The sequence below is a fragment of the Ostrinia furnacalis genome, unplaced genomic scaffold (genome assembly GCF_004193835.3).
Source record: "Ostrinia furnacalis isolate ACB-3 unplaced genomic scaffold, ASM419383v2 OfSCF6287, whole genome shotgun sequence".
Taxonomy (NCBI): Eukaryota; Metazoa; Arthropoda; class Insecta; order Lepidoptera; family Crambidae; genus Ostrinia; species Ostrinia furnacalis.
Genome location: NW_021136526.1, coordinates 759,862 through 777,629, shown reverse-complemented (window position 1 = coordinate 777,629; position 17,768 = coordinate 759,862). Strand labels below are relative to the sequence as shown.

At 35.5% G+C, this 17,768-nt stretch overlaps 3 protein-coding genes across 3 annotated transcripts in view; 1 reads left to right on the top strand and 2 right to left on the bottom strand.

Annotated features, from left to right (window-relative positions):
• Positions 1-3,334: 3,334 nt before the first annotated feature.
• Positions 3,335-10,728, bottom strand: LOC114362211 (mitochondrial import receptor subunit TOM40 homolog 1). The gene is made up of 8 exons (XM_028317508.1): positions 10,493-10,728; positions 9,345-9,412; positions 8,937-9,128; positions 8,547-8,678; positions 7,621-7,732; positions 7,029-7,105; positions 6,822-6,918; positions 3,335-5,132 (listed from the first exon to the last, which is right to left on the bottom strand). Exons 1-8 carry the CDS (start codon positions 10,620-10,622, stop codon positions 4,993-4,995), a joined length of 948 nt encoding a protein of 315 aa, XP_028173309.1. The 5' UTR covers positions 10,623-10,728; the 3' UTR covers positions 3,335-4,992.
• A 236-nt stretch (positions 10,729-10,964) lies between these two features.
• Positions 10,965-11,798, top strand: LOC114362217 (UPF0428 protein CXorf56 homolog). The gene has a single exon (XM_028317517.1). The coding sequence runs from the start codon at positions 11,136-11,138 to the stop codon at positions 11,781-11,783; it is 648 nt and encodes a 215-aa protein (XP_028173318.1). The 5' UTR covers positions 10,965-11,135; the 3' UTR covers positions 11,784-11,798.
• A 2,714-nt stretch (positions 11,799-14,512) lies between these two features.
• Positions 14,513-17,768, bottom strand: part of LOC114362210 (muscle calcium channel subunit alpha-1) — a 74,230-nt gene continuing 70,974 nt past the window's right edge. The window contains exons 44-48 of the mRNA XM_028317507.1: positions 17,651-17,688; positions 15,694-15,800; positions 15,500-15,606; positions 15,351-15,417; positions 14,513-15,124 (exon numbers count right to left, since the gene is read on the bottom strand). Coding sequence (XP_028173308.1) covers positions 14,906-15,124; positions 15,351-15,417; positions 15,500-15,606; positions 15,694-15,800; positions 17,651-17,688 — 538 coding nt within the window. The 3' untranslated portion in view covers positions 14,513-14,905. The remainder of the gene's footprint in view (positions 15,125-15,350; positions 15,418-15,499; positions 15,607-15,693; positions 15,801-17,650; positions 17,689-17,768) is intronic.

Genomic DNA, 17,768 nt, shown 5'->3' with positions numbered 1-17,768 from the left:
CAGACGGCATGACTCAAATACGCTTATGTATTTAAAATAATGATGAAAAATTGTATATGGATTATAAGATAATCACTTATTCGTGTTTTTAAAATTCTTTAGTCGTTGGTGTGTCGGATGGAAATATCTAGGATTGTCTATGGCTTGTCTTTGATCGTTAGAATTTTATGCTTAAGATTAGCAGCAATATGATAGAAAAAAGTGTTCACGGTTTGTTATAACCTTGTAGTTGGATAGTGGCTTGGTGACGAACGAAGGAATTAAATTGTCTTAGGCTATGTTTAATAATAAATGTATGTACTAACTGATAAAGGTTAGGTTTTAACTGTTTTTATTCTGGCCGCGACGTGGTTGAGTGAGCGACATAGCATTTTGTAAATAATCTTCTAATCTAACCCATAGCATAAATCCCGTTAACCTTTATGATGTTCGCCAAACGGACTGCAGTCATCACTTTATATCTCATAGGTATTTAATTATTATTATTAGTGTTAATTTTGAAACAAATGATGTGTCATGTTTTATTGTGTTTGTCTATGCCCTGTCTGTTTATTGGCAACACTGGAAAGTTTAGTTGTCTGTGCTCTGTATATCGGTTTGAGACGTTCTATGTATTTCATTGTGCAAACTGTGATTTTGTTTCTTCCTTTTTGTGAGGCAAGGCCGTAAAATGTTTTATAATAAAACAGAATAATATGTGCAGGTGTAATAGCGTCAGTCAGTAAATAACACGATTCAAAATAGTAGATGGCAAATTAATGAAACTTTAGAAATGTTTTAGTCTATGCCATATTTTTATTTTAAATATAAAAGAAGCTAGATTCGAGATTTATTTATAATAATATGCCTCTTTTATATTCTACTTAGTCATAATATTAAAAATACCTGTAACAATCAAAAGTACTGCTGCACCACTTTTCAGTTGATGTGTAAATCTTGATGGGGATTATTTGTATTTTGGAAAAACTATCAAATCAATTAATTTTATTTTATAAATATTTTTATATACCTTCAAATGTATTTCTAGTGCTACAAAGATAATATTAATGTCAAATAGTTCTTTTACCTCAACGGTAGTGCATCGCCAAGTTGTGATTGCAATGCTTTACGGTCTTGTGCAAAATATATGTTTTTGTCATTGTGGTCGAGAAATTTAAGTTAGCATCGTGTACTTAGCGTAACTGGGTCTGTTTGCCTTTATATATTTTGTTTTAGCACAATGTAACGCGTGCAACACCATATTCATAAAACTTTTAAAAGTTATATTTACTTCGAAATACTCTTCAATAAATGACGGTAGTTTCGCATATCGCTTAGTAACGGTTTATTTTTTAAATGATACCTTAAATCTGATTGTTAATAAAAAATATAAAAAATTTTGGCCCTTCAGGTGAGTATAGGCTAGAGTTATTCTATGTAATGTAACGTTCTTACGAATGGTGCAATACAGGTAAAATGTACGACGTTTGGTTCGTGAACACTAGAACATTTCATAGAGCGGCGGCTCGTTCTGTTACAAGTAAATGCTATACCCCCTTACTAATAAAAAGTTACACAGTTGTTGAACACTGTTTTAAAATGACATTTCCATACTAAACGTCACTTTAAAACACTGTTCAACGAGCGTGGAAGTTTTATTAGTAAGGGGGATAATTTATACTCACCTCATTTCTTACTGTATTTAGATATAATTCAATCATGTCTGTAACATTTTGTAGGTGTTGCACGTCGTATTCTTAGCTGTGTCCACTTACACCAAATAACTAGCATTTCGTTTCTATCATTTCGATGACTCGAGTCGACGTTATCCTGCCAATGTTGTTGTTTGGCCTGGTTTGTGGTGTTCTTTTTTATTGAAGTACAGAAAATAGTTGTCTGAAAAAGATCATTAAGGTTTTTGTGATCACTTTATAGTTTGTCTGACCATTACCTTATTATTTTTTATTTTAATTAACAAAATTAAAATTACTACAGTTTTTGGAGAACTTGGCTTATTTTTACATGAAAGTGAAATTTTAATATAGTAAAGTTTAATTCTGTAATGTTTTGTGTAAAGTAACTATGTTTTAACCATATTTTAAAGTGATACAAAAAGAACATCACAACACTTAATAGATCTCTAAAAATGACACGTTGCGAACTAAAAGTGTTGCATACGTCTATTACATAAGTGTAGGTTACGAATAGATATAAAACACGAAGAATAAATATATTAATATCATATTATGTATCTTTGAAATGATAACTCAAGCCATAATAATATATTTTGGTATAAGGAGGTAACATTATAAATTTTAGTTGTAAAGTTGGGTCGACTGGTTTTTAGATTTGCCGAACTTTTGTCCACCCAGCTTTTTCAGGTGTAGTTTTTAAATCGCTGATGTCGATGTGTAGACTCTTTAGGCAGACATTTCATAGTGTACTCTATTAATTCTATTCATTAATGGCAATATTTAATTGATTTAATTTTGAAATCTTTGCGTTTTCTTTAGCCAATTGTGTACAGTTGAAAGTGTTGATGATTTTTGTACAATTTTTGTATGTGTTTGATGGTACTTAGTTGCTTGTAGAGGTACATTATTGAATATTTGCCCGACCCTGAGACGCTGTCTCTTTTTAACGGTTGACATGTCATTGTATTTGCCGCGACGTCTTCAGACGTTTGCCGTTGACGTTAAGATAGTTCACCAAATTGTGAGGGGTTCTGTCCCCGTGGAACAGTTATACATGTAACAGAATAAATTTATATTCTATTTTTATTTCATTACATGTAATAAACTTACGTTATTTTTAAACTACATTTGTGTTTGCTTTGATTCCCTTTAACTATAAGTTTCTACCACTATGTATGTGTCAACGTGAAACGTATAACGCGTTAGATTGTAAACTAACAGTGGGTTAGGTTAGGTTAGATTGTAATTTAACTACGCCAGATTTTAATCTGACGGAATTCACAATTTTATGGTGACATATGAAAAGTGACATAGCATAACATAAGAACTGTCAAATTAATGAAAAATGTATGTTTGTGTAATGAGGGTTTTCGCGATAAAATCCGCCAGATGGCGGGACGTGGATCTGGTAGGATCTGACTGCTGCGTGATTGGTGGATTTTGAATGTCACGTCAAAAATAACCAATCATGCAGCATTTCGACCTCGCGTCTACGTATTGCCATCTGGCGGATTTTTCAATCGCGAAAACCCTCATTAATGCCTACCTACTTTTATGGAGAAAAACAAAATGTTTTCAAATTTACAAATACCCTCCTAAAATTACACTCAGAGTCATAGATGCAAAATAATACAAAAAAGATACATAAATAAAACACCATATTGATTTATTAACATAAATCTATTAAAAATAAACATTTTAACAACAGGCCCTATATACATTACGCCATTTTCTATCTACAATCATACATATCGCTTCGCGATAGGACTCAGGTTAGCCACTCTAGGTTTCGGTCCATAGACAATACTTGCTTTTAAAGAAAAAAACATTAAAAACTGTTTGCGATCATTGTTAAGGCAAAAATATTGTCTATGGTGTGATAACTTGCCAGTTCTTAAAATTGCAGGTTACTTAAAGAGAAGAAGAAGAAAGTTTTAGAAAAATTAATTTATGAGCAAAATAAATCCATAAGGTATTTGGTGAGTAATGTGAAAAACATAAATACTGCAACATTCATACAAATACAATTATTTTGAGCTGAAAAACCTCAACCACACTTCAAAACATTAATAAAAATAACTATATTATTTTATAGTAAAAAATAGCATATAGTATACGATAAAATTAAATGGGAAATAATCCTCCTAGAGTGGCATGTCTACATAAATGCTGTTCTGGTGCGTAGCAATCTTTATACAACAAACGCACAAGTATAAAAGAAAAACCGATAACTCAATACAAGATGGCAGGTTTCGCGCATTCGCAATTAAAATTAAATCAGTTTGTGTTGTGGGTTGTGTATAAACCAAAATATTGTAAATATCGTATACTCATTATCGTTTATGTTATCAGAAAGAATCGAGACATTGAACATACTTGTTTTTTAAGATTTCCATTATTCACAACTGCATAATTATTGTCTCGACGCAACGACATACCTACACACTTTATTATGTTGTTTTCGTCGCGAGACAACGGAATAACATGTTGTTATGGGCATATCTTGACATTTTTAGTCTTGGGAAAATTCTTATTACCACACGAGAGCAACCAAATCTAACTTTACCGCACATCCACAACACAAAGTGCAGAAATACAGTCAAAGGGGCTAATTCTAATACTGACGTCTTGTTGTCATTAGATCATGAACCGTTCCCACCGTTCACGTGACCTCAAGTATCAGAACTGGCCTGTAGTTTTAAACTAAACAATGCTAGTGACTACAACCATCCTTCATCACCACACCAATAATTATTTTATGTCACAATCATGAATCGTCACCAATATATTTTATTACTCGAGCAACTTGATTTTGTCAATGGTACACTTTTAGCTCTAAACGTGATGAGACTTAGCTAATTTAATAAAATGGAATTTTGCACATAAAAGTATAGGGTATAAATGCTAAAATAAAATTCGATAAATGTAACATCGATATAAAATGTTTTGGGATACCATTTAGTTTTGTTGGGTTAACGTTAGTTGTATTGTAGGACACTGACCTGTACCAAATCTTGAGATAAGAATGATAAATATAAGTGATATTTAGATAATAGCGACTTACTTTGAATTGTGAAGGTTTACTATTATTAATCGTAATGAAATTGCACACCTCGGGACTAGTCACCAAGTCCATTTAAACAATTTAAAAATACCCAGTCAAATGGACTTACCTTATTTTTAAGTAGGTTTTCTACATATTAAACAACTAAGTATCAGTATAACCCAAATATCAGTCGCTAGCATCAAAATGTTCACCGTACATTTACCATTCCACCATAGTAACATTACTAGAGAAGCACTATCATCACACACTGTCTTAACCGATAATGAGTCCGCAGCCGAACTTGAACTGTTGTTTTGCCTGGTTCGCCATCCCGGACAGGGCAAATGTGAACGGAAGCGGTTGGAGTTTCTTTTCCAGAACGGCTCCAATGTTCCAGTTGGAGTCTGCCATGCCTGGAAAGAATATCAAAACTTATAGGAATGTTCTGTAACGTAAAAACTCAGAATACGGAACAAACCAGAAACCGTCAACGGGCGTAAATGTGTATTCATATAAAGTACTCCAAAACGCACTACTTTGACTTTAGAGCAATTAGTCAATGGCCGGCGCGCGCATTGTTTACATATCCGTCAGATTGACACTTTATAATTAAATTATGCCGTCTTGTGCCGTTCCAACATGTAAGAATGCTACTGGAATTACGAAGAAAGTGCATGGGATCATGTTTTATCCGTAAGTAGCACATTTCCAATTCATTTTAATTAAATAATAATTTTCAAAAAAAATCACGGTTGTATTTTGTAAGTGTTGCCACAGGTCAACGGAATATTTTACCCTACTTTTTTATATTGAATTACATTTGTCTATAAAAAATTCACGCGTTAATTTTGTTAGCGTTACCACAGAATAATGGAATATTTTCCCCATCCTTTTTGTTTTAATTAGTTTTTAGTGTATTTTCATCCATGACAATATGACAACCTGATTAATTAAATTATAAGTGCCACTTGTGGTCTAAACTGAATAAATATTTTTGATTTTGATTTGATTTTAATATTTGAATTAATTTATAATATTACTCCCTAAATAATGAGGAGATAATAAATTACTATCGTGAATTTCATACTTTCCCATTTATTCAAAAGTAAGGCATTGGTATCAACAGATCAGCAGCAGCAATATTTGTATATTTAATAATAATTTTAAGTAATTAATTATTGCTTACATACTTACTCTGATTTTCTTTCAGGATACACAGCCAGAGTTGCCTCGCAATCAAATTCAAGTATTGGTGATGTTTTTGATTTGGATTCTGTTTTTGACTCCAAGAAAAGTTAAACTAAAAGCACTACTGCGCCGTAAACAAATGTTTTGTTGTCGATATGTTTACATAATAAAGAACCTTAAGTTTCTTTTTTGTTTTACTTGGCATTCTAAAATTTATATTCGACTTTTGTAATTGACTTTTAAATAACATATTATACCTACATGTAGTATATTACACTATTTAATAGAAATAAATAATCATCTACACTTAGTTACTTCGGAGTAAAAATTAAATTCATAGGTAGGTAGGTACTATCTATGCCTATGGCCAGTCATGTCGTCTCGTTCTATCGCAAAGAATCACCATTTGATGAGAGCGAGAGCAAAAACGGAAATGGATAGTTAATACTGTGGCCGTGTGTACTTATTTCACTTACTTATTTTTTACTTGTTTAACATCTCATTAAAAAATTACATAATTTTACCCCGAAAATGGGGGTGTCACACGGCGCTAGTAACACTAAAGGGGGTAGAGGGGCGCGGGAGGGGAAGTATTTTGGACACAAGTTGCCGCGTAGAAATGTTATCGAACACTCCTTCTGGTTTGTTCTGTATTCTGAGCGTAAAAAGTATACAAACAAGTGACTAACTGAAGACAGGGTAAGATGACGCAAATTGGGGTACCTATTTTATGCAGTGGGCTGTTATATGCTAATGATAAATACACTAGCGAGGTACATCAGTTTTATTAGAAGGTAGGAATTATGTTGCTACAATACTTCAGTACATAATTAATTAATTAAACAGTTATTTCGAAACGAGTTTCATTCAAAATTCAAATGAATGACAAAACTGATAACTGTCTGGATACTAACCTCTGAAGACCAATTCAGCTTTAGGTATGGTGACTTGATAACCGATAGTGCCCACGGACTCCATGCCACGGAACGAAGTGTCTATCTCAGCTACTATCTGTAAGAAGCAAGCAAAATTATGTCAACAAAGTAAAAGAGTTTTTCTATTGACTTTCTCAATTGTATTTGAATATTTTAAATTTTAATATAATAAAATTGATTGCGTACCTGTAACTGTTCACTAGCTTGCTTAAAGTAGCACAAGTGGAAGCCCGCAGCACCTAATGTGGCTGACACTTCGGAATCTGAGAACAGATAAATATTACAAAATATCAGAATTACAAAGGTGTCGGAGTTTCTTTAGCTATTTCTTAGTACCAACTGATCTGTTGTCCTGAAGTGGTGTTAGGGCAAGCAATATTTGGAACGGTGTATAAGTGCCTATGCTCATAGCAAGCGACAGGGAAAGGTGGAAAATGATGGAGGAGGCTTTTACCAAAGTGGGGCCGCAAACAATACGGATTAATTAAATAAAACTGTTATGTGGAATGTAAAGCTATAATATTTATCTCTATAGTCTAGTCTGTGAGCACGTAGAATTTTGTCCAATGACCCCAAGCTACCCATCCTTATTGCTCGCGCGTCATTATATTGCTGTCGCGACTGTGCGACGGGAGCCCGCAGTGAGTGTGCGAACGCGACAGGAATATAATTACGCGCGAGCGCTAAGGATGGGTAGCTTGGGGTCATTGGACAAAATTCTACGTGCTCAAAGACCGGGCTTTAGTGACTGTTGACGTAGATCCCTTGAAGTACTCACCGTCCATGGTATATCTGGCCGCAGCGGACGCGATGGCAATCTCGCCGCCCATGACGCGCGCTCCCGCCTGGTACACCAGCTCGGCTCCCAGCGCCAGCCGCCGCGTCACCGACTGAACACAAACATTCATTCGTCATCATAATCATCACAGCCATTGCTGAACATAGGCCTCCCCAATGCTTTCCATGCTGCCCGGTTGGTAGCGGCCTGCGTCCAGCGCTTTCCTGATACCTTTACGATGTCGTCGGTCCACCTTGTGGGTGGACGTCCCATGCTGCGTTTTCCGGTAAGATTAACATTAATTATGTTTATTCAAAACGGTATCTTTTACACACTTGGTTTGATGACGATGTTAGGGAGTCTACACAAATTGTTTATATTGTTTTAAACCTTCATGGTCACTAACAGTATAATTATTGAGAGATTGCTTGCAACGGTGCCGAAATATCGGACACTCGAAACTCGGAACACACTTGGTTTCATATTTTATTTTATTTATTAGGACAACCAACATGACAAATACGCATACATGGAATGTTGTAAAAGTGCTTAGAACTAAGTGTTATCCACAGTGTTAAAGAGCCTTAGGCAGTTCAATTTTTTCAAGTCATTAAAATTTAGTTTGAGAAGCGACTGTAATCTCTAAGAAATTTTAATTACGACTGTATGGATATGTTTTAATAAAGGAAGAAAAAACTTTATTGACACAGTAGTCAAAATTAATACATAACATGTTTACTGCAAAATTCATAAGTTGCCACTTATGATAACAGAATTTAAATGCAATTAAGGAAACTTTTTTCTCTTAGCACATCCACAATTCCACACTTGAAGTCAACAAAGTGAAAAAGTGACCTCACAGGTCTGTCTTTAAGTTTTTTTATGTGCCAGTCAAAGCTTGGGTTCTGTTTAAAACTAAAGATTACCTGTAAATAGTGTCCCACGAAGACAGCAGACTTTTCACTGAAGTCTGGTTTGCCAACTGCCATTGCAATTGTGTAGTCCGAGCCTTTGTACTCTAGAGTGCCTTGCGTGGCGGTGAGCTTGCATTCTTGAATCTGAAAATACACAAAAAAACATATTCAAAATATGCTTATGAAAAGCTATTGTACAGAATTAAAGTTGTTACAGAAGCCACAATAGCACCATAGTGTTAGTGTCAGACTACCAATTCCAGGGGCGGTTCTTTGAACTTGAACCCCATCATTTGCTGTTAACCCTAGATCACTAAACATATTTTCCGGTAACGGTGTCACTAAACATTCGACTGACAGACTAAAAAATTAAAATATGTATAGTTAAAAAAAATTACATACCTGAGCAGCACCCTTGACTCTGATCTCCGAAGTGAGCTGGTGTATAAGATTGAAGTTGACGTTGCCAGCTGGGTCTACATCTCCCAGCACTACGGGGAATGCCTCTGTTGGAGAGATTTGCTTTGTGCCGATGTACGTGGCTCCTAATTTGTATCCGTTTTGTGCTGAACTCATTGTTAATGTGTGCGACATCTATGGAAGAACAAAATTATAGTTAGGCTGCGCCATCTTACTATAACTTTGACAAACATAAAAAAAATCTGTCAAACTGCATACAAAAAAATACACCAGTTATAGGTACAGTTATAGTGAGTTGATGGTTAAATAACAGGCTTAAAGTATAGCATTGAAATTAAACCTTATGATTTAATTAGAGACAATAACAAGTTTATAAAAGATGAAACTCACCTGGAAGTGATTAGAAATGCCCTTATTCACCATTAATTTGCCTCCTTCAAAATTAACTGGCATTACATCTGAAAATTGGAGACCTAAAATTATAATCTAATGGAAGAGATAAAGATTGTAGACACCTTTTTAAAAAGAAATTGAATTTATGATTGAATTAATTGACTTTCAATGGAATGAAAGAACAATAAGCAATAATGTCACTTGAGATATGAAACCTCAGAATACGGAACAAACCAGAAACCGTCAACGGGCGTAAATGTGTATTCATATAAAGTACTCCAAATCGCACTAAATTGACTTTAGAGCAATTAGTCAATGGCCGGCGCGCGCATTGTTTACATATCCGTCAGATTGACACTTTATAATTAAATTATGCCGTCTTCTGCCGTTCCAACATGTAAGAATGCTACTGGAATTACGAAGAAAGTGCATGGGATCNCTGTGGCCGTGTGTACTTATTTCACTTACTTATTTTTTACTTGTTTAACATCTCTTTAAAAAATTACATAATTTTACCCCAAAAATGGGGGTGTCACACGGCGCTAGTAACACTAAAGGGGGTAGAGGGGCGCGGGAGGGGAAGTATTTTGGACACAAGTTGCCGCGTAGAAATGTTATCGAACACTCCTTCTGGTTTGTTCTGTATTCTGAGTATGAAACCTATTTGTTGGTTTGACCTAAATTCTATTAACTCTGTAAATAAGCTGAATTGAAAATTATTACTTTACTATCAGTATCATATGAAGTGTGCAGCACTTTTTTATGAGTTTCAAAAGGCACGAAGGTACTCCAAATTGCTCAATAGAGATGCCGATAACCTTATCGTAGAGTAAACAGCAAGCATGAGTAGTCAAGTCAGACAGAGCATCAGAAATTGAGCAAAAAATGGACATGTCATAAGTGTAAAGCATGCTTTTTAGCAATGAATTAATATTTTAGTATGTGCAGACCTTGAACTGATAGTTGTATCCATGAAAAGGCTTATATTACATCACAAGATAACCCAACTTTTCGAGCGCATCAAATGTTTGTTTACAAGCTATTTCTGACTGAATGCATAATAAAAACCTTTGTATGTGGTACTGTAAAGGATCTATACTGTATTTAACATGTAAAAATATCGACAAAACGCTTAAAAAGCTCACCTTTGGTCTTTTTATGTAATTCATCCAATGTGCCCGGGTTTTCACGTTTGCTCTCACTTTCTATGTTTTTCATATCGGTGCTGGTAAGCCCTGAATTGTGAACACGGTATCTGCTTGCTATACCACCCATTTTAACAAGATTTTCGGTATTACTTTCCCTAAATTCCACAGAAATCGATGAACATGTGCAACAAATCTGTGGAATAAAAGACAATCGCAGCAGTGTGAAGTTGACAGTAAGTGATGCCAACATTAAAACAAAAACCATAGACCAAATACCGTTAAAATAACGGTATCACCTCCAAAATTCAGTTCGGATACACGCTCAAAATCATTAATTTGGATTAAAATTTACTGGTCCAATGCTACAACAAAATGTGAAAAGAAAACAACTGTCAGTGTCAACTGTCAAAATATTTCGTAAAAAACACGAAAAATATTTTGCGGATTTTTACGTACAAATTCATAAATATTTGGATAAATCCGTGGTGTCCTCAAGATTTGAAATTATTTTCATATTCGTATATATTTTTTATTTCATTACCCTTTTCGTTTACCTTGTGTTAGTGGCTATCGTTTGTGTTCTAAGAAGACTGTATTTTTGGTGAATTTTCTTCATTACAAATCTCCTGTTCCTATCACCATGCCAAAAGTTGTATCAAGAAGTATTGTATGTTCAGACACAAAAGACCAAGAGGAGTACAATGAGACCAAACCACTGCACATTTACTATTGCATTTGCGGTCAAATGACGCTGATATTGGACTGTACTATAGATCGTCTGCCTTTGCGACCTACCGATGGTGCAAGAGTCATAGACGGCTCGAAACACGCTCACAAAATCACTTCCGACCCAGACGAGACGATATACTTGAAGCGAGAGAAAGGTATTGAAAGGCAGTACAGATTAAAGTGCAAGAAATGTGCTGTACCATTATACTACAAGCATGATCAAGACAGTAATATTGCCTTTATAATGAGAGGGGCACTTGTTCAGTCGGCCGGGGAAGGGGGTGTTACAGACATATACAAACAGGTCGCTTTGGCTCAACCTAAGAAGATTATGGTGACAAAACACACAAAGAATATGGGTAAATTCAGTTCTGTCACAGTTTCAACTATAGATGAGGAGGAAGATGAAATTGAAGCTAGGGAGGTTGCCGACAGCTATGCCAACAATGCCAGGATTATTGAGAAGCAGTTGGAAAGGAAGGGAATGAACAAGAGGCAAGCAGAGACCCCTGCACAGGCTACAGAGAAGAGAGTCAGAGGGACTTTGATTGATAAATAAATATTATCAAAAATATACTTTCTTTCATTTAAACTTTCCCATTTTCCTTCTGTTTGTTTTGGGCTAGATACCTACTACACATAAATAGGAGTAACTAAAATAAAATTGCTTGTTTTGATTCTCTCATCTTTTAATTATATGAAAACAATTTTACAATGTTTCTTTTAAACCATAAATAGATAATTAATAATGTATCAATTTAATATGATTGACGGAATAAATATATCTTTCACTTATGTTTTTATTTACACATTTATGTACAAAGTTACCTAGCCACCTCGCTAGCATATAAAAATGGAACTACATACTTAAAATGATGGCCTCATAGTATGAGTTTTGTATATTGTACATTATTTACACATACAACTTGATTGGATATTTAAAATTATCTCACTTTTCCCAAAAGCATTACCTACTTGAATTTTGAGTAACTTTGAATGCACAACAATAATAGGTATCTACTTAGTATTTCCATACTCGGATTATTTCTTTACAAATAGGTAAAGTAATTATAAAATATTAAAATAATAGAATAACAGTCCAATTGTATTTGAGACAAAAATGTAATAAATTAGGGAACTAACTCATAGGTAATTTAGAACCAATGGTACATTACAGTACATTAGGTAACTGCTACATAGTGTAAAGACCAAAATATTTAATGTAATAAAAATTACTTATTTTGTTAGAAAAGATTACAAATTAGTGCCTTTTTCCTGTGATGGAGATTTCGGCACGTGTGCGGATTTAATCGTTAATGTTTTTCCTATTACGCACGCGGTACGCGGATAGGCTGGTTGCGGACACACTATACTAAATCCTAGTCCTCCGCAACTACTTAGCAGCGTGATTTTTTACACGCACGCGGACTAAAATCCGCATCACAGGAATAAAGACACAAGTAATATTGTAAAGTAAAGATTTAACTCTCCTCCATGGTAATAAAAATGGCAGAAGTAACAAATTGCTTTTGCTTCATATTGCAAAGTTGGCACATTAGATTTTCCGGAAGCCTCTCTAAGTAAATTAAGCTGGAAGCTTCCTTTTCTGTAAACTCAAAAAATCTTCAAAGGTTATAATGTCTTAATTCTAGAGGAATGTGATTTAGGGGCGAGGGCGTTCACGATTCTAGGCTACGTCGCTTTATCAAACATTAAAAGGACACTTTCTAGGGGTTTTCTTAGAACTAGAAGTACATTGGTATTTCTTTCATTTATTTTGCTACTCTAATAACACTGTGATGGTATAGTAAATGAGGCATTTACGCATTTGAATAAAGTGGGTAGGTTGAGTTGTATGATTTTAATACTACCCTTCATCATGTCGACACTAGCGCTACTAGCGACAACTGTCTAGTGAGTGAGGCGAGTACCAACGAGCGAAGCTGTTTATGTACTAAAACTGCCTTTTCAGCGTTTAGGAATCAGTCAACTGTGTGGTTAATATCCACATAAAAATATTAAACTATTGTTCAACATAAGTAATTAATTATGGTAAGAGCCAGTAAGAGGTATTTTAAACTGTTGCAAATTAAACAAAAATGTGATGTTGACGAATGAAGATAAAACAAATGAAAGTAAGTAGTATCTTTTAATGACAATATTAAATGCTTTTGGTGTGTGTGCCATAGGTAAGTAGGTACCTAGGTAATTATTTTTTCTATATGTAATTGAGTCCATCACGAACTTTCCTTTTATGAAAGCGCGTATCTTGTAACATTCAATACCGCCACGCACGACGTGCTTAAGGAAAACCTAATTATTTCCTATGAAAAAAATAATTGATGCCTCCGATATATGTATCACGCACGTAAGTAAGTATTTAATAAAATAAAACAATCCCAAAAGACAGTGGACATAAATATAAAAAGGACCAAGAGACCTACTTAGCTAAATTTACAGATCCTAATGAACACAAGCCGTGTTACACAGTTCATTATAGTTTTTTCAGGATGATAAAGATCAAGCATGATTTTAACTGCGTTAATCATGGTTGAAATTTTGATAAATCTCTATAATCAAATACGAATCAATAAAACATTGAAAAAAGTGACTTTTCTTAGTGGGTGGTGCCATTAAAGCTACAGTTTGGCACCATTAAGGTAGATTTGCTTTTAAAAAGTGGTCGACGCTAAGTTACCAAGAGGAGCATAATTTATAAAATGTATTAGCAAGTAAGAAATATTTTTGAAGCGAAACTAAAACTACGGCTACCACTTGTCGTTACTTCTGATCCTGGCATGCACAGTAGATTGGCAAGTGACCTTAGCTAGTTATAATAATGCTTTAATCTTATAAATTAGGCTCCCCACACTACGGAAAATTGGAAATCCCTGCATCTAGGGTTATCTTTAAATCAGTTCTTTGAAGTCTTTCTATTAAATATTGTCTTATGAATCGAGGAAATAAAATATTAATTGTTTTATTACACAAGCTGCCAATTTTGAATTTCGTCAGAAAGTTTGTGTTTCAGCCGAAAACTGAATAAAACTCGGCGTAGGTAACACACATTGCTTAGTATTAAATATTCTAAATTTCTAACTAAGCAAACCAATTCAGTACAAGACAGTAACAAAGAGACAAATATATTTTATTGAAACATACCGAAAAATATCTAAAAGTAGATATTATAATTATTATCCAAAATAAATCAACACAATAACGTAACATTTTTCATATCTGTACAATAACATGTAAAATTACCTTTACCTATTATTGTTTTATTTTTAGAGATAATTTCGTCTCTCTCAGGAATCTCCAAAAATTTATTACATTTTTATATTAAAATTATCTAATCGGGCCAAGTTTTAGTTCTATTGAAACTTACCTTCGTCTAGCCTAGCCGACTGACATTACAATCTATCTTGGCCCTAATTGTTTACCAATTTTAAATTACCCTATTGAACTATAAATCTCACTTTTACTGTTACACACAGTTTACTAGAAAATCCTTTTAAAAATTATTTAAATATATTCTAAAGTTGATCCTCCTGGTCATTGAATTAGAATAAAGAGAAAGAAAGTTGAAGAAATTTTGAGCATTACCAATCAAGTCTCGAATGTAGAGCATTACGAAGTATTCATAAATAAGAAACGTTTACGCTAGTTTTTAAGAGGTTACATCTAAACCAGCACTGGTTTTCGTTTTCTTTTCCGCCTGTGGTGCCGCCGGCCGTGCCTGCATACGCGTGCCCCATCTTGCGCGTCGAGCAGCGCGGCGTGGTCCAGCTCGTGGTCAGCTGGTGCTATAACCGCTTGTAGGGCGGCGGCGGCATCGTCGCGGGCTGGTGGAAAGGATGGTACTGGCGGGCTAGGATGTCGCCCTATAACCCAAATCGTACCCTATATATTTATTTTTACCATAATAGTCGGGTTAGTGTCACTACGAAAACTGATTTGCTTCACTATCTAGTCATTAATGGCAACATATTTGTTAGTAAGTAATTAATTCTGATAATCATTTATTGGGAATAAGGAGTGCATGCTGTCATGCTATATGCTGTCATTAAAATGGAATGTAAATTTGAAATTAGATGGTGAAGCAACTCGCAAATGTAACAATACTTACAACTTGTGGTTGTTGGTTTTGAACTTGTTTAATATTCTTTTCTTGTATCATCAGTTGGTGCGCCGCTCTGCAATAATGTTGAACATTTTTAATATTCCAGTTCCTCAACTAGGTAATGACAAAGTGATAAAAAAGTAAAAAGTTTTTACCTATCCATCTGTTCTTGCGTCATTTCAAGAGCCTCTTGCATTTCCCTAGATGTGTTCCTTACAAATTCAGCATCACAATACGCTCCTAAGCCCTGTTCGGCTAGTACCTGTCGACAAAATCATCAGTGAGTATTTTAGATTACATTCAAGGAATTCCATCAAATAACTACCAATTGGTCGAAATTTCATTTTACCCTAGTAACTAAGCTTTCGGCAGATCCAACAACGGGTACTGATGAGCTGTTGATCCCCCTCGGGCTGCCCGGAAGCGAGACCACACCTCGGCCCGAGCTATCTCCGCCTGCAAGTGAGGTATAGTCAATTTGTATATCTAGATGTTTTCTCTTATGTACAGCAGACATTGTAGAGCACTAATTTAAAAGTTACACTATGATTCTGATAAAAAAAGAGATAAGAAATAATGTGGAATCATTTATGAGACCATAGTTCTTCCATTATTATTCAAAAGTTACATTTTGGAAAAAAACTGTTTCAAAACTGAATTTCAAAGTTGATAAAAAGGATTGAATTGTCTATTCTATTATAATAAAATCTATTTCATACATTTCGAAGCTAGTATTAGCCAGCCTAATTCTATTGGTCTTCTAAAGCAATGACTTCTGATGCTATACTTGCGGCACATCTAAATCATCCCGTCCTCGTGAAAATTTCATGATTTTAAACAAACTTCGTGCAAACCCTACTCCAAACCAACTCATCTTTACATGAAACTAAGTATTTATGTCTTCTAAAAGCTGCTAGGTCCTCAACTAAACTAATGCAGTTCTAAGAGCTTCGGATGTGGCGTGTTATTTTACATGCTATTAGTTTTAATTTGATGATTAGTTTCGGTAATTCAGTTAGTTAAAATTTTCTCGAGGTTATGGAAGTGAAATGGAATACAAAAATATTTTACCTTCCAATTAAAGTATGTGCAAGTTCATGTCAGTGTGATTAAAAGTGTTTACTTTAAAATGTAAATAGTGAAATATTGCAATATTGCGAGAAAATTCGAAATCAGCTGAAGCAGAGTGTTGTGGATACGCGTACCATGTTGATCGTTGATTCGGTCGGTTCAGAAGTTAAAGCTTTCTCCTGAAATGCTCGAATGTTCGTCAGTGAAATAAGCGTTATGTAGTGTAAGGAGCTCCCTTCGTTGTTATTACCAAAAATTTTACAAATCTCAAAATCCTACGTAGATACTTATAGAAATACTTTTAAGAAGCTTTAAAGTTTCTTTTTAAGCTTGATATAATATGTAGGTACCACTATAATTATTTCTTAAAATCAATGTGTAGATTCCAAATTAAGGGAATTTACTATCAGTAAGTTACCCACACTAATTTTTTTAAGTCATTTTGTTAATGTTATTTTTCATAGCATCGTAGTTTTCAGAAAGACACATTTCTGGATCAATAAGTAGATACTAATATGACACAGACAATTACAAATATTGAAAAGGCTAATACAAATTTTCGTACTGAACATTAAAATGTTTTCCAGCTATAAAACTCTCATAAGACAATCTAACTCATCAAGAAACAAGTGAGAAAGGAAGGAAGCTCCCGTGCGGTGCGGACCTGGCGAGTGCGAGCGTTCTACTCGACGCGGCGCATGCGGGGCCGCGCCCGACGACGCGCTGCGCACCATCCGACCTGCCGGCGGCTCCACGCGCGCCGCGCGCAGGCTGCGCCGCTCGCCGCCCCGCTCGCCGCGCGCTGCGTGCGAGAACGCGAACGGCAGCCGCGCCGCCGCGTTGTAGCCGTACAGCGTCATCGTGCACGACTCCGTCGTCGGCGTGCACTCGCTCGCCAAATGCGGCGATATCTTCGGCTGGATCGACGCGTCTGCTACCCCAGGCGACGGCGTCTTATCCTCCGGCGACGCTTTCCTCGGCACCGCTAAACGCTCCCGTGACGTCGTCGCCTCTTCCGGGTGCACCCGCTGCCGGGAGCCCCCGCTCCGCTCGGATGTCGTCAAGTAGTTGACGCAGCCGAACGCGAGCCCGATCTGACCCAGCATCTCCGGGTAGTTCGACTTTTGATTGCTGTGTGTGCGAGTGCGTGTTAGCGTTAGTGTTAGTACATTAGAAAGTTGTTAGTTTACGTGCAATTGAGAGGAAGAACACTGCAATAACACACGTTTGACTACCTGAGTATATAGCGTTCTTTAGATCGTTTGTGGTTCTTCTGCAATACAATAAGCGATCATTTGAGTTTGTTTTACACTGTTATGCTGTTTCACAGCCCGTTTATTTGATGGTCATTGT